Source organism: Scyliorhinus torazame, chromosome 12 (genome assembly GCF_047496885.1).
Source record: "Scyliorhinus torazame isolate Kashiwa2021f chromosome 12, sScyTor2.1, whole genome shotgun sequence".
NCBI classification, from domain to species: domain Eukaryota; kingdom Metazoa; phylum Chordata; class Chondrichthyes; order Carcharhiniformes; family Scyliorhinidae; genus Scyliorhinus; species Scyliorhinus torazame.
The window spans coordinates 154700195-154727802 of record NC_092718.1 but is presented as its reverse complement, the minus strand read 5'-3'; the positions used below and the strand labels follow the sequence as shown (position 1 = coordinate 154727802).

Below are 27608 nucleotides of genomic sequence, written 5' to 3'. Positions count from 1 at the left end.
ATCTGCAATGCTTAAGGCGTAAGCACAAATGCACCTTAAGAGAGATGTTTGCAGTGACACAATGAGCCCACAATTCAGGGTGAAACAGGAATTTGCTCGTTTTCTCTGCACTCAACAATCCAATGAAATCGCAACGATGATGTGAATGATTTAGATTTCGATCACACGTCAGGGAAAAATAGGCATTGTTAAAAATGAATTTTGGGTCCAGTGTCACTCTTGATGATCTGTGTCTAATCTACACTGCTCACATATAAAATAGCAAACACAGGGAATGTCAAAACTGGCTATCACGGGCTGTGCCGGATTTCAGGTTGGGCAGTTTGGGAGGTGGGGTCAAGGGTTGTTCAGAGCGCAGCACGCCAATGCAGCACCTAGCCGAATTGTCCAGCTAAGTTTTTTATTATTTTACACAATTAAAATTCATTCATGGCACATTTTAAAAACGTCCAGTTTTCAAACAGCCTGAGTTGAGACACTGAATTAATTTCTCACTCTGACTATTAGATAGGAGGAAGGATGTAGCGAAATGATAAACAGTCATATCTGTCAAAAGTGATTCAAACTACATCGGATCATATAGTTCTAATCACTTCATAGGATGAACAGAATTGAAAAGCCATTCCTCAGGAATAAATAGGAAGTCAAAATGTATCACTTTATAGTACCACCCTTTCCTGACACTCTGATCTACACAGTAGGTTTTTAAAAATCAGATATGGGGCTCAGTCCACGAGGGGTGGACTTGTTCCACTCTTCCACACAAAGCTAAACAACTCAGCACAATTCAGCACTAGCATTGCAACAGCGAAGTTTAGTGACACGCAACTCGCATACTGTGACACAAATCTCAACAACCAATTCAATAACAGAAAACTACAGAATCTATTAACTGGGAGAACAGCAATAAAAATATTAGCGGCATTCAACAACAATGTGTAATTACATAGTACTTTTAAAGCAGCAAAAAGATTCAAGATGCTTAACAGGAATGATTACAAGGAAAGATTGGACCAGGTTTGGTTTTACAAGGAGGAAAGTGTAGAAAACACCTTTTAGGTTTAGAGAAGATCCTGCAGTTATGTGCCACACCAGCATAGCTGTCAATGGCGGAGCGATGAAAATTGCAAATACACAAGGGGTCAGAATTGTTGGGAGAGAGATTGCTGCAGCTGGTTGGGCTGGAAGCACGTTACAGAGATGCGAAGAGATGGGGCCATCAAGGGATTTAACAACAAGGGTGAGAATTTTTAAAATCTAGGTGGGGTCAGAAAGCACAGTTGTGATGTGTGAATAGGACTTGATGGAATTATGATGTGGCCAGAGATTTGGATCAGCAAGTTTGAAGGTGCAGGGAGACAAAGAGACCAAGACAGCATTGGAACAGTTAAATAAAGAGGTAACAAAGGGCAAAATTCTCCCCAAACGGCGCGATGTCCCCCGACTGGTGCCCAAAACGGCGCCAATCAGACGGGCATCACGCCGCCCCAAAGGTGCGGAATGCTCCACATCTTTGGGGGCCGAGCCCCAACATTGAGGGGCTAGGCCGGCGCCGGAGGGATTTCCGCCCCGCCAGCTGGCGGAAACGGCCTTTGTTGCCCCACCAGCTGGCGCGGAAATGACATGTCGGGGCGGCGCATGCGCGGGAGCATCAGCGGCCGCTGACAGTTTCCCGCGCATGCGCAGTGGAGAGAGTCTCTTCCGCCTCCGCCATGGTGGAGACCGTTGCGGAGGCGGAAGGGAAAGAGTGCCCCCACGGCACAGGCCCGCCCGCGGATCGGTGAGCTCCGATCGCAGGCCAGGACACCGTGGGGGCACCCCCCCCGGGGTCAGATCGCCCCGCGCCCCCCCCCCAGGAACCCGGAGCCCGCCCGCGCCGCCTTGTCCCGCCGGTAATTAGGTACTTTAATTTACGCCGGTAGGACAGGCAATTTATCGGCGAGACTTCGGCCCATCCGGGCCGGAGAATCGAGCAGGGGGGCCCGCCAACCGGCGCGGCCCGATTCCCGCCCCCGCCGAATATCCTGTACCGGAGACTTCGGCAACGGGCGGGGGCGGGATTCACGGCAGCCCCCGGCGATTCTCCAACCCGGCGGGGGGTCGGAGAATGACGCCCAAAGACTTGGTTGAGCGTTTCTGCAAATAAGCTGAAGTGGAACAGAGAAGGGCAATATTAGAGAGGTGGAAGTAGGTGATATTGGTGGAGAGGATATGCAGTCAAAAGCTCAGAGGTCAAATGTGACAGCAAATTTGCGAATGGTCTGATTCAGTCTCAGTCAGTTGCCAGGAATAGGGATGAAGCTGATGTGTAAGGAAGGGAGTTTAGAGTCTGGACTGAGGCCAATGGTTTTATCTTTCCAATATAGAGCTGGAGGCAATGAAGGAGTCAAGAGAGGTGGTGGCGAGGTAGAGGTTGTGGTTGTCAGCATAAAAATAACACCTGATGTTGGGCACGATCCAACGGCCATGCGCCCAAAAAGCCAAGAGACCCCGTTCCCAGGATCAACACGGCTCGCAACACCCCATGAGATCTAACACGATCTCATGAGACAGTGCGATATATATCCCACTTTTTAGCAAATCTGCATAATAGAGCGAGACATCTAGTCTCACTCTAATATGCAGTTTCCCGAGGTAACAGCGGCATTGGTATCTCTCCCCTTCGCCTCCGAGACCTCGGGCGAGCACCGTTCAACATTGGTCCCCACAAACGGGTACCAGACTTGACAGCATTTGTTGGGGTCTCCCAGGGGATTGAAGGTCTCCTAGGTGCATGCCTTTGGGTAGGGTGGTACCCTGGCATTGCTGGTGCCACCCGGAAAGCCTGGCAGCAACAACTGGGTGCCAGCCTGGCACTGCCAAGGTGCCCAGGTGGCCTATCAGCTAGCAGGGGCACTGACAGGGGCCAGATTGACACTGCCAGGCTGCCAAACTGACATTTTTCATGCGGTGGCGAATGGGCCGGGGTGTTGGGAGGAGATGCTGGGGTGGGGGGGCACCCTCCCATAGTGCATTGGGGCTGGGGGTGGGGGGGTGGGGGGCGGGGTGTCAGCGATCATGACAGGGGTCTCGGAGATCAGGACGCCATTTCCGATCTCTTGCTATACTGAGGAGTCCCAGGGAGCTGAGATCCCCAGTGTAGAAAACAGGGCTATCTGCAGCCTCAGCTGAGTCCCCTTATGTAACGCGAGTGGTTTTGTTCCACAGCCAAGAGTGTGCGATTGGAAAGAGATAAAGAGATAAAGGGGGAGGCACAATGGATAGCATTGCTGCCTCATAGCGCCAAGGACCCGGGTTCAATTCTGACCTTGGGTGACTGAGTGTCTGGAGTTTGTGATTCTCCCCATGTCTACATGGGTTTCTTCCGGGTGCTCCGGTTTCTTCCCACAGCCAAAGATGTGCAGGTTAGGTGGATTGACCATACTAAATTGCCCCTTAGTGTCCAACGGCTAGGTGGGATTAGTGGGATAGGGCGGGGGAAGAGAGCCTAGGTGGGGTGCTCTTTCGGAGGGCCGATACAGATTCTGCACTGTAGACCTCCTTCTGCACTGTAGAAATTCTATGATTCTATGAATTCTAAGATAAGTGTGTAACCAGGCAAGGGTAGTAAACACTCAGCTGGTTGACAGAAGAGAGATTTTGGAGGAAGAAGTTGTGATCAGACATGAGAAGTCAGGAAGCATGAGGGGAGTCACAGCCATATATATCCTATTTCATTACGTTGATAAGAGTTGTCCTAGCGCTGCAGCAGGGCAGAAAGCTTATTGGAGAAATTGAAACTGCTCGGGGAAGCTGGACAAGGGTTAGGTAGTGACGGGAATTTTGGAGAGAAAATGGGCTTGGAGATGGGGCAATGACAGTGGGGTCAAAGGTGCGTTTCTCGAGGGTGGGATTATTAACAGTACTCAACATCCCTTTGTTGCTCTACCCATTCTAGGCTGCACCTTTCAAGTAATAAGTGACCTCCATATTATTCCTAACAAAATGTACCACCACACATTTATCGGTGTTGAACTTCAGTTGCCTATTATTTGCCCATTTTGCAAGTATTGTAATATCCTCCTGTAGCCTGTTTAGTCCTCCGGAATGTTGACTATCCTACCCAATTTAGTGTCATCCGCAAATTTAAAAATTGAGTTTTTGATTCTAAAATTCAAATCGTTAATGTAAATTGTGAATAGAAGTGGCCCTAGAACTGATCCTTGTGGAATACGCCTTACCGGCTGCTGTCACTCTGAATTACGGCTTATTAATATCTGACTCTGTTTCGCTCAAAGCCAGCCAGCAGTTCACCTTATTAACACTATGAGCCAACAGGGGTCTGGTTTGGTGGTAATTGGAGATGGGTCTCAAGGCCAAAATGGACTGAGAGCATGAGCAGAGATAGGGGAAATTTGATGTAGGGGGCTGGGGCAAGAAAAAGCGAGAAAATTAAGTACTGGAGGTACACTGCTTGACGACATCACTGTAGAAATGAAGAGCCAGACTTATGCAGAATCAATCATGATGCAGAAAAATTGTGGCTGAGTTGGGGTCCCCATAAGTTCAAGACAAAAGACGGATTTCAGCCAAGGGCTATAAACTGCGGACCAGGATCTCTTCGGGTAGAAAAATAAAGTTGGAAAATCAGTAAGATCATCACAAGTCCAAAGGTGTGCTGGTTAGGTGGATTGGCCGTTCTAAATTGTCCCGAAGGTTGGGTGGGGTGGGGGTGTCTACAATTCATGGGTGCCATTCACGGTACTCTTTCGGGGATTGGATCGCATTGAATATTAGGATGGGGGTTGGCGGGTGGACTGTATATATCAATGGTGACCATAGGCGATTCCGGATTCCTTTTTCACTTTTTTTTCCCCACCTTGGGAGGGTTTGTTTTATTTGATGCTTATATTGTCAGGTGGGTCGTTGTTTGGTATGGTGGGATGGGATGGTTGTTGTTAAGGGGATTGACATTGTATTCGTTACCCTTTACTGTTTGTTGGTGGGGTGTAAATTCTGAAGAAAATGTGAAAATGGAGAATAAAAATATTTATTAAAAATAAGGTTAGGTGGCATTTATAAGGTTACAGGGATAGAATGAGAATGGGCCAAGGTAGGGTGCTCTTTCAGGTAGTCAGTGTAGACTCGATGGGCCGAATGCACTTCTGCACTCTAGGGATTCCATGATTAAGCTCAGCACGTGACAGCAGCATGGGGGGGAAGGGGCAGTGAACAAAATGAACCTTAAAATGTTACACCACTCAATAGTAGCTCAGAGTCACAGTCGCTGACACTTACTGTGATAACATAATTTTAATGTTCAAAATGCAACTGGATACTATAAGAGGGAGCTGGGAGTTCAGGCACATTACTTTTCAAAAAATGAAACACTCTGTAACCAGGATGCCCAAGAACAGTAACAGACTCATTTGGTTTCAGGATGTATACATATGAATACACACTTTTTTTGTACAATTGGAACAAGCACGGTTTTATGAGAAAGATATCAATACTATGGACATCATTAGTTATTCATGCCTGTTGCACTCAGGAAATACAATCGTATCCACCAACCTTGTGCTTTCCCAAATTCATCAAAAAATGACTTGCTTACACTTCACTTGCCAATTGTATTGATGGCGCAAGCTGAAATTTACTGTACATTATGAAGGAACTCAGTAATGCCCTTATTGATGCTGTATGAGAAGTCAAAGCTCAAGTATGAACAAGCAGTTTACAGCACTTACTACATCAGGGATCAGGAGATATCCTGTCAAGTTCTATATTGATGTCTAGATGACAGAGATCCCACACTGATACATATGCTGCTCTACATCTCTCCAAACCACAGCCAGCTAAGCATGTCTCTCAGATTAGAACATTAAAAATTTTTCAATAAATTTACTTGATTAAAATCAGCTTATTTATTAATTGGTTGGTTTGAGAGAGACTGATTCCCATTTTTTTTCATGAATCAGAATTCAGTCAGGTCCTCTTGGCCCTGCTACCTTTCAGTGGGCAACGATTTGCTTCTACTGCTTCATCTCCCAATAAACACACCACTGCACTTCAATTAAAAGACAGAATACAACTTTCCACATCACCATGCAGCTGACGTGACAAAGTTTGGACCTAAGAGTTATTAGAAAATGATAAAATAGCACTGCAGAACAGGGAAATGTGCTGATATACAGCAGCGCCCATTTCTCAATACTGCTGGCAACAGTAAAGAGCAGGGCTGCATCAGCAGACTTACACTTAAATATTTCTTGAATGTCACTTGAATGCAGCACTAGAAGATTAATACAATCAGGAACCAAATGCCAGATAACCTTCCCTTTAAAATAATAGCGTCTCCTATAGCACCAGTGCAATATCTCCCATGGGTGTGCGTAAATGAGAACAAAAAGATCACAGAGGGGGGAAAACAGAAGCAGACAAAAGGATAGGAGGTGGAGAGGGGAAATGATTGAGGAGTGTGGGAGGGAGAAGCGAGGGAAAGTTAATACATGCACAACTCATCAGCTTTGGCTGCATGCAAAATCAGGTGTCAGAGATGAAAGAATGTTGATCTAACCTATCAGCTACATTTATAACTCCTTAAAATAATTATTTGCAGCATAATTTAAATGCAAACAGGAATGCCTTATCAAGGTCCATAAAACCCTTAGTGTGCTCAAAGGTTGACATGCTACTGCAGGGAAATGCTCCCTGAATATAGTGAAAAAATTATGTATAAGGAGCATTACACAAAATACTTATGTTATTTGATTCAAACAATCTAGAATGTGGTACTCTAAAATGTATTAACTACATTGCTGGACAATGGTGAGATTACCATGAAAATAGGGCTAAACAAGTGGTATGTCTCCCTTTAATCTTGAGGACACAATTTCCCTCATAACACTCAAAACATCCATACTGCATAGAATACTGGATGAAAACTACATGGGGACCATGCAGCATATTATATTATAGATTTCTATGAAGTCAAAAAGCTTGGATAAAAGCAAATTACTGCAGATGCTGGAATCTGAACCAAAGAGAAAATGCTGGAAAATGCGCTTTGACAAAGGGTCATCTGGACTCAAAACGCTAGCTCTTTTCTCTCCCTACAGATGCTGCCAGACCTGCTGAGATTTTCCAACATTTTCTCTTAAGTCAAAAAGCTTGTTGTTTAAGGCAATGAAATATTCTAAGTGGGTTCAACATGCAATCAGCACCAAGTTGCCCAGTCTCAGCCAGACCTGCAGTATTGTTGGAGCTACAACTGGTGTTGATGTCTCTCAAGCTAGAGACAGAACAAAACAAATCTGGATTCCCAATCTTAAAATGTTAGAGCTAGGCTGTTTAGGGTGATATTAGGAAGCACTCATGCATGGAGTGGAAATAGAGCACTCTTGTCCCAAAATGTTGGTGAGGCTGGGTGTCATTTGAAAACTTACAAACTACGATCAATAAGATTTTTGTAAGGCAAACGGTTATTAGGGTTGCAGAACGTAGGTGTGCAAATTGAGTTAAGATACAGATAATCCACGATCGAGTTGAATGGGGGAATATGCTCAAGGACTGATTAGACTAGGCTATGAGGCTCCACCAAATGGTGTCCCCTGATAAAACATGGTTAACATTTGGATATCGGGACAGTCAGTTCATAATTGCAGCATGAATCAATGAGAACACAGAAAATGTAAATTAGAAAATAAAAATCTAAATGGACTCAAAAGTGAATAGAGGCAGACTCAGACAGCTTTGCTGAAGTAATGAATGGCAACAGAGGTGGAAAGCACTGATGTAACAGACTGAAGTGTATTACCCGTTCTGCGTCTCCCATCTCAATTCATAGAAGTAATATGTTATATGAGCAAGGAAGGAACAGAGGAAAGGAGAAAAAAAGCAATGTTAGAGCCATAAGACAAAGAAAGAGACAATGCATTTTACCAAATCAGTAAGTAGGATGTGAAACATTAAAGCTACAGTACACAAATAATCCAAGCAACCACAATAGAGAAAGCTCTGCCAAAATAAGCAGGTTTATAGGGCTTAAACCAAGCACTGTTACGTACATTTTAAAAACTGTTTCAGCCATCAAAAGCAGAAATGCCTCATATCAGACCTAAAGGACTGCCGAGTTGCACAATGGACATAACTTCCAGCTGTCTTATTATGATGAACACACCATTAGGGGCATTCTGATTGAACATTCCTCTCTGCGTGTCAGATAACTGTGGATGACGATGACCACCAGTTCTGGCTGATTCTCCCAAAACCCTTTAATCTGCCATTAGTTCAGTGGCTTGGCCTCAATCACACGCTCCTTCCAACTGCCAACTAATTTATATAAACAAATACTTCTTAAACTTATTCTAAAATTTGTCCTTTACAGCACAAAATCAGTTTGTCCTTTCCGCACCCTTTGTATATCTACAAGTAATGAGCCTCCATCAGGTCACTCTGAGACAGCACTTGTCAAAGCTGAAAAGACCCAGTCTATCAATTGGTTTTTCATGGCCACAGAATAGATGGAACCATGGACTACAATCTCCAAAATCATCAAGAAGAGTTACAGTAAATTTACCATGTAAAAAACATATAATGTTGGCCACCATGCACCAATGGGCCTAATTACATATTCAGGAAGATGCAGAATATGTACTTGAGAACACAAGTCAAAAGTCCCAGAATACCATGGAATATCAACTCAAACTGATTTAGTTCAGTAGCTTTACATCAATAGTCCTACTAATAGCTGGAATTAGTTTTCCTGCACATGATAGATCTCTAGAGTCTAAAAACGCCAAAGATCACATGAGCCCTGTAGCCTGAGTGGAGCATTGTGCAATTTCAGAACAATGTCTGGTGGCTTGAATTCAACTAAACTACCAAAACAACATTCGCTGGCTTATCATCACTGATCAGTCAGTGGATTTCCTTCAGCTTTCTGAGGAGTGCAGATTGAGCATATATACTTCTGCATCTCAAACTATTTTTTACTTTTAAAATGCAACATTTCGCTATTATTTGCATTTAATATAATTTACACTGTCTGATGTGTGAAAAAATACTTCCCTATTTAATTCAAAATTGTCTGGTTCTGTCGTTATACCCTCTTGTTCCAGATTCCCCCCCCGCCCCTCAACACCATCAGATTTCTTTTTTAAAATTCATTTAGGGGATGTGGGTGCCGTTGGTTAGACCAGCATTATTGCCCATCCCTGCTTGCCTTTCAGAAGATGGTGGTTAGTTGCCTTCTCGAACAGCTGCAGTCCCGGAGGTGTAGGTACACCTACAGTTAGGGAAGGAGTTCCAGGATTTTGACCCAGCGACAGTGAAGGAACGGCGATATATTTCCAAGTCAGGGTGGTGAGTGTCTTGATGGGGAACCTCCAGGTGGTGGGGTTCCCAGGTATCTGCTGCTCTTGTCCTTCTAAATGGCAGTGGTCGTGGGTTTGGAAGTTGCTGCCGAATGAACCCTGGTGAGTTCCTGCAGTGCATCTCATAGATGGTAAACAAAGCTGCCACTGTTCATCAGTGATGGTGGAGGGATTGAATGTTTGTGGAAGGGGTAGCAATCAAACGGGCTGTTTTGTCCTGGATGATGTCGAGCTTTGTGACTGTTGTTGGAGCTGCACTCATCCAGGCAAGTGGAGAGTATTCCATTACACTCCTGACTTGTGCCTTACAACAAAGAACAAAGAAATGACCAGCACAGGAACAGGCCCTTCGGCCCTCCAAGCCCATGCCGACCATTGCTGCCCGACTAAACTACAATCTTCTCCACTTCCTGGGTCCGTATCCCTCTATTCCCATCCTATTCATGTATTTGTCAAGATGCCCCTTAAATGTCACTATAGTCCCTGCTTCCACCACCTCCTCCGGCAGCGAGTTCCAGGCACCCACTACCCTCTGTGTAAAAAGACTTGCCTCGTACATCTACTCTAAACCTTGCCCCTCTCACCTTAAACCTATGCCCCCTAGTAATTGACCCCTCTACCCTGGGGAAAAGCCTCTGACAATCCACTCTGTCTATGCCCCTCATAATTTTGTAGACCTCTATCAGGTCGCCCCTCAACCTCCGTCGTTCCAGTGAGAACAAACCGAGTTTATTCAACCGCTCCTCATAGCTAATGCCCTCCAAAGCAGGCAACATTCTGGTAAATCCCTTCTGCACCCTCTCTAAAGCCTCCACATCCTTCTGGTAGTGTGGCGACCAGAATTGAACACTATACTCCAAGTGTGGCCTAACTAAGGTTCTATACTGCTGCAACATGACTTGCCAATTCTTATACTCAATGCCCCGGCCAATGAAGGCAAGCATGCCGTATGCCTTCTTGACTACCTTCTCCACCTGTGTTGCCCCTTTCAGTGACCTGTGGACCTGTACACCTAGATCTCTCTAACTTTCAATACTCTTGAGGGTTCTACCATTCACTACCTGCATTAGACCTTCCAAAATCCATTACCTCACATTTGTCCGGATTAAACTCCATCTTGTCCGTGGCGGACATGCTTTTGGGGGGGGGGGGGGGGGGGTAACAGGAATTGAACCCGCGCTGCTGGCCTTGATCTGTTTTACAAGCCAGCTATTTAGCCCACCTTGCTAAACCAGCCCCTGGTTGGAATGGATGGAAGGGAGATAATTGATGAAGCAGCTGAAGATGGTTGGGCCTAGGACACTACCCTCAGGAACTCCTGAAGGATTGTCCTGGAACTGAGATGATTGACCTCCAACCACCACAACCATCTTCCTTTGTGCCAGGTATGACGCCAACCAACGGAGAGTTTTCCCCCCGATTCCCATTGACTCCAGTTTTGCTAGGGTGCCTTGACTCCATACTCTATCAAATGCTGCACTGATGTCAAGGGCAGTCACTCTCACTTCACCTCTGCCATTCAGCTCTTTTGTCCATGTTTGAAACAACATTGTAATAAAGTCAGGAGCTGAGTGACCCTAGCGGAACCCAAACTGAGCGCCCTTGAGCAGGTTATTGCTGAGTAAGTGCCGCTTAAAAGCATGCCTTGGACTTCCGGTATGTAGAGAAATGATGCACATTAGGTGGCTCCTGCCAGAGTACAGAATTTGCAGCATTTTTCGTCCGGTTTTTGGAGGTACTTTTGTTTGAAACCCCATCCACTCAATGTTATATAAGCTGCCCACATTGCCCACAGAACCAGGGTAAAGAAGTTTGAAGAAGAAAATTTGTCCACGGAGTCAGAGGCTTCTCGGGGCTCTTCTGTGAGAAAATTGTCGGCGGAACGTGGTGCTGTGGCTCCGTCCTCTCCATTAACGGCCGAGGTGCTTACTGCAATCTTGGCAATTGAATTTGAGAAGCAGAAGAGGTCAATAGAAGAGGCTCTTGCCCCCATTCAGTCGGCGCTGGTAAAGACCAACGAGTTGGTAAAGGTGTATGACGCCTCATTAAAGGGAGTGGAGGTGGCTCTCTCTCGAAGCACAGCGATCAGATCACTTCTCTGGAAGTTGAGATGTTGCACTTGGCCGATGTGAATAAAACACTGAAGGCCAAAGTGGACGATCTGGAGAATCGTTCCAGGAGGCAGAATATCAGTGGGGTTGCCAGAGGAAATCGAAGACCAACTCCCACAGAATACCTTTCAAAGATGTTTGGAAATATGGTGGGGGAGGTTGGATTCATATCCCCTCCAGAGCAGGATCAAGTGCACCGGACACTCTGCAGAATCCCAATCCGACGAAACGCCGCGGATGTTATCGTAAAATTCCATAATTTTGAAGAGAAGGAACGGGTACTGAAATGGGCGAAGGATCATCAGGATCATAAGAAGGAAAGTCACGCCATCAGGATGCATCAGGACGTTGGAGCGGAGTTGACAAGGAAGAAGGCAGCATTTAATAAATCTAAGGCTGCCCTCTATAAGGGAGTTCTTATACCCAGCGAGGCCCAGAGTAACTTTTGAGTCAAAAGATTATTTTTTTGATGCGCCGGCGGACGCAGTGTCATTTGTAAAAAAACAAGCGCTGGTTACGAGTTGATTGAGGTTTGTGTGTGGTATAGAAACATAGGAATTAGGGGCAGAAGTAGGCAAAGTTTAAATCTACCGCCTCTCAACCTATATCTGTGACCTCTCGTTCTAGATTGCCCAGACGCATTTTGAATCTGCTTTCCATTTAGATAATAATTTGCCTTTCTATTTTTTCAGCCAAAATTGATAACCTCACACTTATCTACATTAAACGCCAACCGCCAAATATTGGCCCACTCTCCTAACCTACCTATATACATCTGTAAACTCTTATCTCCCCTTCACTGCCTGCTTTCTCACCTATTTCAATATCATCCTCAAATTTTGTTATGTTACACTCTATCCCTGCTTGCAGTTCATTTATATAGATTGTAAACAGTTGAGGTCCAAGGACTGACCCCTGTGGCACCCCGCTAGTTATAGTTCACCAGCCAGAGAAGGATCCATTTAACCCGAACATCTGTCAGTCAGACAATCCTCAATTGAATCTAGTACTCTACCCCCAATCCCCTGCGACCGCACCTTCTGGATCAGTCTTTTATGCGGTACTTGTCAAATGCCTTCTGGACATCTAGATACACCACATCCACAGATTCCCCGTCATCCACCTTGCTGGTTACGTCCTCAAAGAACTCAAGCACGTTTGTCAAGCATGACTTACCCTTCGTAAAACCATGCTGACAATGGTGGATGGAGCTTTGTCTTTCCAAATGTTCAGTCATCTCCTCCTTAATGACTGATTCCAGCAACTTCCCCACCACAGAGGTCAAATTAACCTGTCTATAATTTCCTACATTTTGCTTCTCTCCCTTTTGAATAGGGACGTCACATCAGTGTGTTTCCAATCCACCGGGACCTTTCCAGAATACAGGGAATTTTGAAATATCATATTTGGATATTGGAAGTGATATATGGATGTGGGGAGTGGTTGGGGCTTTTTTTAATGTATGTTTACATTTCTTTGTTCTTGGGTGGGTTAATGGTTTCAAAAGTTGATTTTGGGGGAGTGTCTGAAGGTTATGTTTTTTTTTTCTTTGTGTTATAATTATTTTGGGGAAATTATGGCTCCCTGATGGATTACGTGGTTGCAAGGAGATTTATTCTACTTTTTTGCTGTTGTAAATATTTTTCTTGACTCTGGGCAGGGGCCGCCCTACTAGCTGAACTGTTAACTAGTTAACGGGACCGATGTGGTGGTGGGGGGTTAAAGGGGTAGCTGCAGCTCATTATCTTGGTTTAGATTTGGATTATGAGCTTAGTGTTTTTGTTAGCGTATACTCTTAAGTAATTGTTGGATGACCCCTCTTGGTGGAATTGGCTGGCTCCAGGATGAGGAGGGGTGGGAGGCCCCCAATTCGGTTGGTCACCTGGAACGTAAGCGGGTTGAAAGGCCTGGTGAAAAGGTATTTGTTCATCTGAAAAGTTTGAGTGCTGATGTGGTATTTCTGCAGGAGGCCCATTTGCGGGAAAGGGACCAGACCAGGTTGCGGAAGGGGTGAGTGCGTCAAGTAGAGGTGAGTGAGTCAAGTATTTCACTCGAGTTTCGATGGTAAGGCCCCGGGGATGTAAAAGGGTCCAATGTTCAGAGAGAGAGAAAGCGAGAAGGAGGGGGAAGAGAGAGCGAGAGAGAGAGAGAGAGAGAGAGAGAGAGAGAGAGTGAGAGAGAGAGAGATAGATAGAGAGAGAGAGCGAGAGACCGCGCAGGGGACAACGGGGACGACCATATCCTGGATCCGAAGACAGATCAATCCATGTCCAAATCAGTGGTTCCCTCAGGGATGGCCAGAGTTATTGTTATTTATGAAACAGATGGGTGGGGGGGGGCCAGATCCGTGGCTATTTTTTATACCAGGGGATAAAGATTTTTCTCTTTTTACCCATGTCCACCAGGTTTACTCAAGGATTGACTTTTGTGCGATGGGAAGGTCTCTCCCACCCAGGATGAAAAGGCAGGGAATTCGACGATTGTAATTCCGGACCACGCTCCACATTTTGTGTATTGGTCCTCGAGTTAAGTCCCTCCCAACTCCCGCCATGGAGATAGGCATGGTGTTGTTGGCAGACAAAGGTTTTTGCAACCATTTTTCCTCCGCTATTGGGGAGTATATAAAATTCAATAAAAGTGACTCTATCTCACCTTCTACGCTGTGGGAAGCCCTTAAGGTGGTCATGGGAGGAGAGGGAGAGGCGGAAACAATATCATACAAGGCACAGGTAGAAAGGACTGCGAGAATGGAGCAGCAGACGCTGGTGGACTCCATCTTGAGGTGAACCACCAATACTTGCTTGCTCCTATCCCAGAGTTACTTGCACGTAGGAAAAAGTTGCAGACAGTTTGATTTGTTATCAACAGCTAGGACAGTGATACAGTTGCGGCACTCAAGGAGAGCATTTTATGAGCAGGGTAGAAAGCCAGTCGCCTTTTAACTCATCAGCTGAGGCGTCAGAATGCTTCCTGGGGGATTGTGCAAATAAAGGACTCGGGTGGTAGTTTGGTCTCCGCTCGGTCTAAAGTCAATTGGCTTTCGAAACATTTTTTAGAAATTGTTATAGGTCGGTGTCCCCGGAGGAGGGTTCAGACCTGGTGCCATTTTTGGATGGGTTGGTGGAGAGTGAGAGGCAGAAGGAATTGAATCCCCGTTAGGTTCTGAAGAAATTATGAAATGCATTGGGTTAGTGCAGACGGGTAAAGCTCCCGAAATCCTGATGGATTTCCCATTGAATTTTACAAGATGTTTGCAGGTCAATTGATTCCTTTAATATTGGACATGTTTAATGGCTCCTTGTCCCAGGGTTCGTTGCCCATTACACTGGCATGGGCCTCTATTTCCCAGATCTCGAAGAAGGATGAAGACCCTAGAGATTATGGAACTTATTGACCTATTTTGCTCTTAAATGCAAACACTAAACTGCTCGCAAAGGTACTGGCGCTGCAGTTTGAGCCCTGCCTTCCAGACGTGATTGAGGAAGACCAGATAGGCTTCGTTAAGAGTCGGCAGTTGTCGGCCAATATTTGGCAGCTGTTGAATATAATTCTTTTCCCGTCACTTATGCCCAAACCAGAGGTGATTGTGCCTTTGGATGCCAAAAAAGCATTTGATAGGGTGCAATGGGGGTATCTCTGAGATTCTTGGGATTTGGACAAAATTTCATTTCTAGGAAGATTTGTTTATTGTATAGTGCCCCCACTGCTAGTGTCTGCACTAGCGCGTTACGGTCAGGGTATTTTCTGTTGAGGCAAGGGTGTTCATCATCTCCGCTTCGGTTTGCTTTTGTAATTGAACCAATGGCCATAGCGTTACGATCCTCCAGTAAATATGGAAGGGGATACGTCAGTGACGGAGGGAGCATAGGGCGTCCTTGTATGCAGATGATTTGCTTCTTTATATTATGGACCCAGTCTCCATTCTGGATAAGGTAATAACATTTTGGCTCCTTCTCTAGGTATAGGTTGAATTTGGACAAGAATGAATACTTTATGGCTAAGCCCCTGGGGAGCGGAGCTGATCATGGGATGTTGCCTTTTCACCTTGCCAGGTCCAGCTATCGTTACCTGGGAATCCGAGTGGCCCATGATTGGGCCTCACTCCATAAATTACATTTTGCTAGTCTGGTGAATGACGTCAAATCTGACTTGCAGAAGTGGGACAACCTTCCCGTCCTTGGCAGACAGGGTGCAGGCTATTATGAATGTCCTCCCGAGGTTTTTGTTTCTTTTTCAGTGTCTCCCTGTTTTTCATCCTCGATCCTTTTTTAAATAAATTTAGAGGACTCAATGTTTTTTTCCAATTAAGGGGCAATTCAGCATGGCCTACCCTGCACACCTTTTGGGCTGTGGGGGTGAGACCCACGAAAACACAGGGAGAATGTGCAAACTCCACACAGACAGTGACCCGGATCCTCAGCGCCACGAGGCAGCGTGTGGGGAGGTTTGGGGGCTTGTTTGTGGAGGGAACGTTTTCCAGTTTTGAGGAGCTGTCGGAAACATTTCAACTCCCTGCAACCAATTTGTCCAGATCAGTGATTTTTGCGGAAGGCTTTTCCTTTTTTTCCCCTAGCACCACTGTCCTCCCTGTAAAAGAGAATTTTATCTTTGGCTGGATTTAGTGGGAGGGGGGTGGATTTCAGATATTTAATGGTCAGAGGTCAGCGGAGTCTGCTGCAGTGGATGGGTTGAAAATAAAATGGGAGGGTGAAATGGGTCCTATTCTAGATGAGGTGGTGTAGAGCGCGGCTCTTCGTAGGCTCAACTTCACTTCCTCTTGTGCTCAACTTAGTTTGATCCAGCAGTTCAAGGTGATGGCAGGGGCTCATCTGACCAAGGAAAGAAGTGCTGTTTTTTGGTGGGTAAATGACAGGTGCAAATGGTGTTCTCGGAGTCGGGGGAGCGGTCCTCATATGCACATGTTCTGGGTGCGTCCCAAATTGTTAAGCTCTTGAGTCTCCTTCTTTAGCACCATGTCCATGATTCTTAATGTCGAGTTGGTGGCTATTTTAAGGGTCTTGGACTCGCTGGCACTGCAGACAGGGCTGAAGGCAGATGTCCTCGACTCCAACTTGTTAGTGGCCAAGAGAGATCTGCTTGGGTGGAGGTGTCCTGCTTCGCCCAGTGCCACGGCCCGGTTGGGTGGCCGCATGAGATTTTTACATTTGGAGAAGTGGATAGAAATGGAGAATCCAGCCCATAATGTTTGATTTTCACCTTTAGGGAGTGGGTAGAAGGGTTCTACCCAAGATAGCAGTCTTTCATTTCTTTTTCAAGGAGTTAGTTACTGTCAGTTGTTATGGGGCTTTTTGTTTTAGATTATATGGGGGGGTTTGGATGTGTTGGTTGCTGATTGTATTCTTTCTGTATCGTAACTGGTAGCATCTGTTGTGTATTATATTATATTATATTATATTATTTTATTGAAATAGCTTTTAATAAAAGTAAGTTATTTAAAAAATAATAGCGTGCATTGGAAGGGGGAGAAAGAGTTGCTCCATGCTGGGAGAGGGGGGGAATTGGGAGGAGATTGTGTGCATGCATGGGGGGATACAAGGCATGTGCGTGTGGGGGGGTGGCATGTGGCTTTCATACACGTGTCCAACAGGCACCCTCACCCACTCGCACAGGGGACGAGTGAGCGAGCACCCTGGGACTGGAATCAAGCTGGACACATACTTTCACACTTCCACACTCCAGTGGTCATCATTATTTATTGCTCAGTTTTTAAAATTATCAATTTATTGCTGCGATTTTTTTTTGCTCAGCAATTTGTATCTTTTCATAAATCAACTTTTTTTTTTTAAAGTAGTGTTTAATGTTGCACCAAACCTCAACCTTTCTGAAATTTACTCATTGGCCCCTATGTGAGAGAAAAACTGAAATATATTCACCAAACCGCAGTGTGTCAGAAGTCAGCAGCTTAAGAGGTTTAGATTGTTTAAATGTTCTATGGTCATTAAATGTATGCCTGTGACAGGAAAGGTGGACTTTTAAAAACATTGAAAGCATATTCAACTGTGACAAGGCGTGGAAAATTACTGAAAGGGGGAGAAACATACGTTGATTGTCAAGGGAGTCTCTAATATCATAGTTTGAACAAAGCATTAGACACCTCATTAGACACGGAGTGCTGAATTTGGTGCATTTGAGTGCTATAGTAAGAGTTTGGTGACCGAGGGAGTACAAGGCTTCATTTTAAATCTAAAGTTTAGTCTTTCATTGATTTAGTTAATTGACTTAAAAGTTGCTGTTTGGTTTAGAAGAAGGTGAATTTTCAATCAGCTTTAAACAAGCTTCTACTTGTAGGCACTTGCAGCTGGAGCTTGTTAATTAGTGAATTGGATTAGGCCAGTTTTCAGAGGCTAGATTCACAGTATAAAAGTGATCCCACTACAGTGCAGACTTTGTTTGCGCTGAGTGCTCAATTTGGTGCATTTGAGTGCTATAGTAAGAGTTTGGTGACCGAGGGAGTGCTGAATTTGGTGCATTTGAGTGCTATAATAAGTTTAGTGACCGAGGGAGTTAGGTGAGGAGGGAGTAAGGTGCTCCTTTCATTTTGTTTCCGACATTTCCGCAAAGAGTGAGAAGAGAGCCAGGAGTTTACAGAAAGTGTAGCTGACGGGGAGCAGAGTCGGAGGGCGGAGATCTAGTTAGTCCACAGGGCAGCTATATTCTGTCAGGTAAGAGGGGATGGAGGCTAGGCCAGTTGCATGCACCTCCTGTAGGATGTGGGTGGTGAGGGATACCACCGATGTCCCCGCTGACTATACCTGCGGGAAGTGCACCCAACTTCAGCTCCTCAAAGACCATGTTAGAGACCTGGAGCTGAAGCTGGATGAATTTCGGATCATCCGGGAGGCACAGGGGGTGATTGAGAAGAGTTACAGGGAGGTAACCACACCCAAGGTACAGGACAAGAATAGCTGGGTTACAGTCAGGGGGAAAAAAACAAACAGGCAGACAGTGCAGGGATCCCTCGTGGCCGTTCCCCTTCAAAACAAGTGTACCGTTTTGGATGCTGTTGGGGGGGATGACCTACAGGGGGAAGGCCCTAGCGGCCAGGTCTCCGGCACTGAGTCTGGCTCTGGGGCTCAGAAGGGAAGGGGGGAGAATAGAAAAGCAATAGTAGTAGGAGATTCAATGGTTAGGGGAATAGATAGGAGATTCTGTGGTCGCGAGCGAGACTCCCGGAAGGTATGTTGCCTCCCGGGTGCCAGGGCCAGGGATGTCTCGGATCGTGTCTTCAGGATCCTTAAGGGGGAAGGGGAGCAGCCAGAAGTTGTGGTGCACATTGGTACCAACGACATAGGTAGGAAAAGGGGTGTGGAGGTAATAAAACAGGTTTAGGGAGTTAGGCTGCAAGTTAAAAGCCAGGACAGACAGAGTTGTCATCTCTGGTTTGTTGTCGGTGCCACGTGATAGCGAGGCTAGGAATAGGGAGAGAGTGCAGCTGAACACGTGGCTGCAGGAATGGTGTAGGAGGGAGGGCTTCAGGTATTTGGATAATTGGAGCGCATTCTGGGGAAAGTGGGACCTGTACAAGCAGGACGGGTTGCATCTGAACCAGAGGGGCACCAATATCCTGGGAGGGAGGTTTTCTAGTACTCTTCGGGAGGGTTCAAACTAATTTGGCAGGGGAATGGGAACCGGATTTGTAGTCCAGCAACTAAGGTAGCCGATATTCAGGATACCAAAGCATGTAATGAGGCAGTGGGGAAGGGAACACTGACAAAGGAGAGTACTTGTAGGCACGGAGATGGGTTGAAGTGTGTATACTTCAACGCAAGAAGCATCAGGAATAAGGTGGGTGAACTTAAGGCATGGATCAGTACTTGGGACTACAGTGTGGTGGCCATCACGGAAACTTGGATAGAAGAGGGGCAGAAATGGTTGTTGGAGGTCCCTGGTTATAGATGTTTCAATAAGATTAGGGAGGGTGGTAAAAGAGGGGGGGGGAGGGGGGGGGGGGCATTGTTAATTAGAGATAGTATAACAGCTGCAGAAAGGTAGTTCGAGGAGTATCACCCTACTGAGGTAGTATGGGTTGAAGTCAGAAATAGGAAAGGAGCAGTCACCTTGTTAGGAGTTTTCTATAGGCCCCCCAACAGTAGCACAGATGAGGAGGAACAGATTAGGAAACAGATTTTGGAAAGGTGCAGAAGTCACAGGGTAGTAGTCATGGGTGACTTTAACTTCCCAAATATTGAGTGGAAACTCTTTAGATCAAATAGCTTGGATGGGGTGGTGTTTGCAGTGTGTCCAGGAAGCTTTTCTAACACAGTATGTAGATTGTCCGACCAGAGGAGGGGCAATATTGGATTTAGTACTTGGTAATGAACCAGGGCAAGTGATAGATTTGTTAGTGGGGGAGCATTTTGGAGATAGTGACCACAATTCTGTGACTTTCACTTTAGTAATGGAGAGGGATAGATGCGTGCAACAGGGCAAGGTTTACAATTGGGGGAAGGGTAAATACGATGTTGTCAGACAAGAATTGAAGTGCATAAGTTGGGAACATAGGCTGTCAGGGAAGGACACAAGTGAAATGTGGAACTTGTTCAAGGAACAGGTACTACGTGTCCTTGATATGTATGTCACTGTCAGGCAGGGAAGAGATGGTCGAGTGAGGGAACCATGGTTGACAAGAGAGGTTGAATGTCTTGTTAAGAGGAAAAAGGAGACTTATGTAAGGCTGAGGAAACAAGGTTCAGACAGGGCATTGGAGGGATACAAGATAGCCAGGAGGGAATTAAAGAAAGGGATTAGGAGAGCCAAGAGAGGGCATGAACAATCTTTGGCGGGTAAATTCAAGGAAAACCCCAAGGCCTTTTACACATGTGAGAAATATGAGAATGACTAGAGTGAGGGTAGGTCTGATCAAGGACAGTAGCGGGAGATTGTGTATTGAGTCTGAAGAGATAGGAGAGGTCTTGAACGAGTACTTTTCTTCTGTATTTACAAATGAGAGGGGCGATATTGTTGGAGAGGACAGTGTGAAACAGATTGGTAAGCTCGAGGAAATACTTGTTAGGTAGGAAGATGTGTTGGGCATTTTGAAAAACTTGAGGATAGACAAGTCCCCCGGGCCTGACGGGATATATCCAAGGATTCTATGGGAAGCAAGAGATGAAATTGCAGAGCCGTTGGCAATGATCTTTTCATCCTCACTGTCAACAGGGGTGGTACCAGGGGATTGGAGAGTGGCGAATGTCGTGCCCCTGTTCAAAAAAGGGACTAGGGATAACCCTGGGAATTACAGGCCAGTTAGTCTTACTTCGGTGGTAGGCAAAGTAATGGAAAGGGTACTGAAGGATAGGATTTCTGAGCATCTGGAAAGACACTGCTTGATTAGGGATAGTCAGAACAGATTTGTGAGGGGTAGGTCTTGCCTTACAAGTCTTATTGAATACTTTGAGGAGGTGACCAAGCATGTGGATGAAGGTAAAGCAGTGGATGTAGTGTACATGGATTTTAGTAAGGCATTTGATAAGGTTCCCCATGGTAGGCTTCTGCAGAAAGTAAGGAGGCATGGGATAGTGGGAAATTTGGCCAGTTGGATAACAAACTGGCTAACCGATAGAAGTCAGAGAGTGGTGGTGGATGGCAAATATTCAGCCTGGATCCCAGTTACCAGTGGCGGACCGCAGGGATCAGTTCTGGGTCCTCTGCTGTTTGTTATTTTCATTAATGACTTAGATGAGGGAGTTGAAGGGTGGGTCAGTAAATTTGCAGACGATACGAAGATTGGTGGAGTTGTGGATAGTAAGGAGGGCTGTTGTCGGCTGCAAAGAGACATAGATAGGATGCAGAGCTGGGCTGAGAAGTGGCAGATGGAGTTTAACCCTGAAAAGTGTGAGGTTGTCCATTTTGGAAGGACAAATATGAATGCGGAATACAGGGTTAACGGTAGAGTTCTTGGCAATGTGGAGGAGCAGAGGGATCTTGGGGTCTATGTTCATACATCTTTGAAAGTTGCCACTCAAGTGGATAGAGCTGTGAAGAAGCCCTATTGAATTTAAGAGCCGTGAGGTGATGATGCATCTGTACAAAACTTTGGTAAGGCCACATTTGGAGTACTGTGTACAGTTCTGGTCGCCTCATTTTAGGAAGGATGTGGAAGCTTTGGAAAAGGTGCAAAGGAGATTTACCAGGATTATGCCTGGAATGGAGAGTAGGTCTTATGAGGAAAGGTTGAGGGTGCTAGGCCTTTTCTCATTAGAACGGAGAAGGATGAGGGGCGACTTGATAGAGGTTTATCAGATGATCAGGGGAACAGATAGAGTAGACAGTCAGAGACTTTTTCCCCGGGTGGAACAAACCATTACAAGGGGACATAAATTTAAGGTGAAAGGTGGAAGATATCGGAGGGATATCAGAGGTAGGTTCTTTACCCAGAGAGTAGCGGGGGCATGGAATGCACTGCCTGTGGAAGTAGTTGAGTCAGAAACATTAGGGACCTTCAAGCAGCTATTGGATAGGTACATGGATTACGGTAAAATGATATAGTGTAAATTTATTTGTTCTTAAGGGCAGCACGGTAGCATTGTGGATAGCACAATTGTTTCGCAGCTCCAGGGTCCCAGGTTTGATTCCGGCTTGGATCACTGTCTGTGCGGAGTCTGCACATCCTCCCCGTGTCTGCGTGGGTTTCCTCCGGGTGCTCCGGTTTCCTCCCACAGTCCAAAGATGTGCAGGTTAGGTTGATTGGCCATGATAAATTGCCCTTAGTGTTGGGTGGAGGTGTTGCGTTTGGGTAGGGTGCTCTTTCCAAGAGCCGGTGCAGACTAAAAGGGCCGAATGGCCTCCTTCTGCACTGTAAATTCAATGATAATCTATGATTAATCTAGGACAAAGGTTCGGCACAACATCGTGGGCCGAAGGGCCTGTTCTGTGCTGTATTTTCTATGTGCTATGTTCTACAACTGTAGTTTAAGGTGGATTTCGATAGAACGGTACAATCTAGTCAATAACCTGGCTGCCTTAGAAAGGAGGGTCTGATAATCATTACAAAAGGTGATTCAATGCTCATATTGGGCAGCTTGGTCAGTGATCGTTGCATGATTCTTAACTTATTTGTGATTAATGGATGGATTTCTAATGGGTACATTGAATTGGATGCATTGAATTGTACAAATTTAATCAAGACATTGGGCGGGATACTCCATAGCCAAAATCGGGATCGGCGGAGAATTAATCCCAACGCCGGAATCGGGGCAGGCGGCAGTTGCCGATGCTCCGCCCCCTCCAAATCGGCGTCATCGGGACACATGCCGCACTCAGTCGCAACGCCGTTGGTGCATCATCAGCCCGCCCACCAGCGATGCTCTGCACCTAATGGGCCGAGTTGCCGATGGCGCGGGCCACGTGTGGTCAAAGCGGTCGGGAACCTGGAATGCCGGCTGCAGACAGTGTCCAGCGCTGCCACACTCGGCCGAGGTCCATGCCACAGGCCGGGGGGGGGGGCTGTGGGATCGGGGTAGGCGGGTACACGATGCAGCACGGCCAGCACCACGTTTCCCGGCACGTCCGGTGGGTGCGTAGGCGTGCTGCCCTGGATCCATGCGCCGCTGTGGTACTAGCCCGTCACCAGTACCGGAATCAGTGAGGGATTCGCACTGATTTTCCGGTTGTGGAGCACCACGGATTCTCCGTTGGCGCCGGCACTTAGCCGCAGAAACGGAGAATCCAGCCCATTGTTTGATTTTCATAGAATTTACAGTGCAGGTCATTTGGCCCATCGAGCCAGCACCGGCCATTGGAAAGAGCACCCTACTTAAGCCCACACCTCCACCATATCCCCGTAACCCAACCTATCCTTTTTAGACACAAAGGTCAATTTAGCCTGGCCAATCCACCTAACCGGCACATCTTTGGACTGTGGGAGGAAACCGGAACACCCGGAGGAAGATGAAAGCTACAGATTGTGGGAAGATATCAATGAACCAGTCAGGCAGCAAAGTAATAAATGGGGTTCAATTTGAAGAACTGTGAGGTAATGCATTTGAGGATGTTTAACAAGATAAGGGAATACACAATAAATGGTATGAGGGAAGTGTAAAGAAACAAAGAACCTTGGGGTTCATATCAACAGATTCCTCGAGATGCCTGTACAGGTAGATAAAGTGGCTAAGAAAGCATTTATTTTATTTTCATTTGTTCAAGATGTGGACGTCACTGGCAAGGCCAGTATTTAATGCCAGAACAGAGGATACTTGTCTTTATTAAACAAGGCGTATAAGTGCTGCAAGGTTCGGCTGGAATTGTATGAAACACTAGTTAGGCCATAGTTGAGTACTACATGCAGTTATTGTCACCACACTGTAAGAAAGCTGTGATTGGCCTGCACTGGAAAGTTTAGTTAAGAGGAAAGCTTGGATAAGCGGAGGTTGGTTTCCTTGGCATAGGGGATACTGACAGGAAACCTACAGAACTGTATTAAATTATGAAGGGTCTAGACGGAGTGGATAGGAAGGACCTATGTCCCTTTAGTTGAGTCAAAAGCCAAGGACCATAAACTTAGCTGGATGACTTTGCTGGCCAGATAATGCTCTCTTAACGCACCTTTGGACATTCTACGACATTAAATTCACTTTATAAATGTAAATTGTTGTTGGTCGGTCCAGAAAATACCATGGGGCGAGTGGGGTGATGGGAACGTTCTTTCATTCATTATACTCCTTAAAATAAACATTTCTGTAACCGGAGCGTCCTGTGGCATCTGCAAAGCATCTGTGCGATACAAGGTTAACTGTTTATCCAGCAGTCCAAGTGACTCCAGCAGATCATGCATTTGTTGTTCATTTTCTTGAGACATTTGTAAATGCTGCTCCAGTGAAATCCGCTTGCTCACAGCCTGATGACCGAGCTCTTTTTATTTCTTTTAATTCTCATGTCTAAACCCCGTCAGGTGTAGAGGGTTACATCTGACAGCAAAGTATGCTCAAGTAGAACAGCAGCTATGAGGCTCTAACAAATTGTTATTCCATAAGTTTAAGTGACATATCAAGTACAAGGTGGATGCTAAACCTACAATTTAAAACATCTCACATCCAGTATGCATGACCCAGGTTTCTCCTGCTCAGTCTAGATGTTAACTGCATCAGGCTACAGTGGGTCAACAACTACAATTACCCTCCCCGTGAATCCCTATATTAGTGAAGCCACGAATGAAACTGAGAACTGGCCAGGTGAGTGGACAGGCGGGCTGTGGTGTTGCTCAATCACATATCTGCTTGTGGTTTTGCTGCCTGGAGTAAGACTTACTCCCACTCTGAAATATCGACAGCATATTGTTTCTTTCAGACCAGTTATGTTTCACAGCCCACAGAAATAAACAGGCAAAGGGGAGAGAAATTTTAAAAAAACTCTCCTGGAGAAACTACTACAGCATAACTGTGGTATAAAAATTACAAGCTAAATTCTACTTCACACTGACCACTTTGAAACCCGAGGAAGGAGCAGTGCTCCGAAAGCTGGTGATTTGAAACAAACCTGTTGGATTTTAACCTGGTATTGTAAGACTTCTTACTTTGAAACCAAGCCTACTTTCCTTTGACACTAATTATATTCCCACCGACTGAAACTTCCTCAGCAGAATTCTCAGCTGGTGAGATCCCCCAGTCCGCTGGCAGCACACCCACGCCAGGATGTATCTGGCATTCTGTTCCCTAGGCTGTTGGTGGGATGATTAAATGATCGATACGGGCTGTGTTTGATAAACCAGTTAAACAGTGTTTGTTCCTTAATTATTTCTAGCCTGTCTCATGTTTCACACAAAAAAACAATTCTCTAATTGCGTCTCTGCTTTTTTACTTTCTGATTATATCGAATCTCAGAGTCTAGATTCAAGTCTTGCGCACATTCTCTTGTTTACATAACTCATTCCTGTCACGTGTAAGGTTGAGGGGAGGGGAGAGAAATGCTGCTTTCTCTCTTTGCTGTCGATATTGCAGTGGGAAAAAGCCAACATCATGCCTTCTGAGGACCAGTGCTGCAGCAGAGAGGAACTGAAACTGAGAAAGGACTGTCCAAAGGAAGAGGGGTATGGAGTTGATATTCTGAAGGATATAGATAAGCCAGCACTAGGGAAGAAGAATAAGTTAGAACTGGGAATTAAAAGCTCTGGAGTTAGAAGGATTCTCGGAATCTTGCAAATGGCACTTGGAAGCTCTGACAACAGTTACCATGGAGACACTGAAGAGGGTTGGGCAAGGGTGACTGGTTGAAACCAATAGAGACAAAATGAGGACTGATAATCAGTTAGGATTTCCACAGAGTGATACATGGAATGGAGCAGAAAATGTTACCAGAAATCATTAAGGAACAAATCAGGTACTATGAGGCCTGGATAGAGTGGACGTAGAGAGGATGTTTCCAATAGTAGGAAAAATTAGAAGCAGAGGGTACAGCCAGACTGAAGGGACGATCCTTTAAAACAGAGAGGAGGAATTTCTTCAGCCAGAGGGTGGGGAATCTGTGGAACTCTTTGCCGCAGATGGCTGTGGAAGCCAAGTCACTGAGTGGCTTTCAGCCAGAGATAGATAGGTTCCTGATTAATAAGGGGATCAGGGGTTATGGGGAGAAGGCAGGAGAATGGGGATGAGAAAAATATCAGCCATGATTGAATGGCGGAGCAGACTCACTGGGCCGAGTGGCCTAATTCTGCTCCTACGTCTTATGGTCTTATGACAAGAGCATTCCTTTGCCCGGATGGATTTTAGGACATAAAAAGCCATTCGTCATTGTACCTGTGCTAACTCTTTCAAATGTGCTAGTTCTGTAGCTTAGCATTTTCCGCACAATCCTGCAAACCAGCCCTTTTCAAGTACATGTCTGTGATGTTCTCCGTTTTCTGTCAGGATGTCTTGAATGCGTAGTGTTTAACAAAGAACATCAAGTGATGTTAACTAACAAAGCTGATTTATTAACACTACTTTAAACTAGATTTGAACATATCCCCAAGTAAAGGTTGCTAAGATTAACTATACTGTAACTACAGAACTCTCAAATATAAAACTAATCTCTCTGATGCCGAAACATCTCCCCCGAGTCAAGGTTGTCACGTGATATATATGTGACTGTTCTTTATCACTATCTGGTGGTAAGATATATTTACATGCAATTGTTAACTCTTTATCTCCCACACAATACCCATAGTGTTACATCCCCCTTTCTTTGAAGATGTTTGGAGACTGTACAAACATATATACATGGTAAAAGCATTGTATGGTCTATACATGTGAATGGTAACTGTCATTGTAAATAATTTCTCTTTTTAACAGTTCATAAATTAAGTCTGTCCTCAGTACTCGCAGTGGAAATGTGGTACATAACCAGCTAGTCTTCAGTTCAATCCATCAGATTTTCGACCGATTCCATTGTTGAACCACCTTTGTTCCTGAGCTTGCTGTGTTGATTTCTTGTTTCCTTTGCCCGAAAATCCGGTTTGATTTCTGGTCTTTAAGTGCCAACTCTTCTAGACTGTCGGAATGATGTTTTTTCTTCCTCCGTTTCTTCCTGGCATTAGCGCCATCACACGTGAACTTGGTATGTTTTACACACACATCTGCCTGTGGCATCTCGAATGATAGGTGTTTTGCAGAAATTGTCCTGCAGTCCCTTGCTCGGTTGCTATCTGGATTGCTTTCCATACAGGGTGCTTTGTCAAGTTTGACTGCAAGGCCTAACACTTTGTTCCCATTGAATTACAATGCATTGGCTAGTTGTTCTTTGGTTTCAAAGTCGACATGACCAAACTTCCTGCTGGATCCAATGTTGACTGGCAGTTTCTTCCGTGTGAAGAAGCCATTCAACGCTTTCTTCAGAGTTTAAGTTTCCAATACAAAGCAATAAGGATGCATCATCGGTAGTCTTGTGCTTCTCATCTGGAGTCAACTTCTCCAAGATGTCTTCAGTTTCCAGTTGGCTGTTCCCAATTGATGCGCTCTCAACTGATTTGTTCATTGTTGCACTCTCATCGTCAGCCTCTGCACAGTCCAGCTGAGAACTGTCACTCTCACCGTTGTCCTGCACAACCTGTATGCTATTTGTCATCAGCTTGTTACTGATGCCAAATAAACTAAATAGACTTATAGGGTCATCGGGATCATCGTCTTCTTCTTCTGACCCCATCTGTCAGATA

The 27608-nt window shown here is 45.5% G+C and overlaps 1 protein-coding gene across 5 annotated transcripts in view; it reads right to left on the bottom strand.

Moving 5' to 3' along the window:
* The window catches only part of ap2b1 (adaptor related protein complex 2 subunit beta 1), a 399172-nt gene that overhangs the window by 220438 nt on the left and 151126 nt on the right, over positions 1 to 27608 (bottom strand). For 3 of the 5 annotated variants that reach the window (XM_072469214.1, XM_072469210.1, XM_072469211.1), the window contains one exon: positions 7796 to 7813. The exons of the other annotated variants lie outside the window; for them this stretch is intronic. In XM_072469214.1, the coding sequence (XP_072325315.1) occupies positions 7796 to 7813 (18 nt within the window). The remainder of the gene's footprint in view (positions 1 to 7795; positions 7814 to 27608) is intronic. 5 annotated transcript variants of the gene reach the window in all.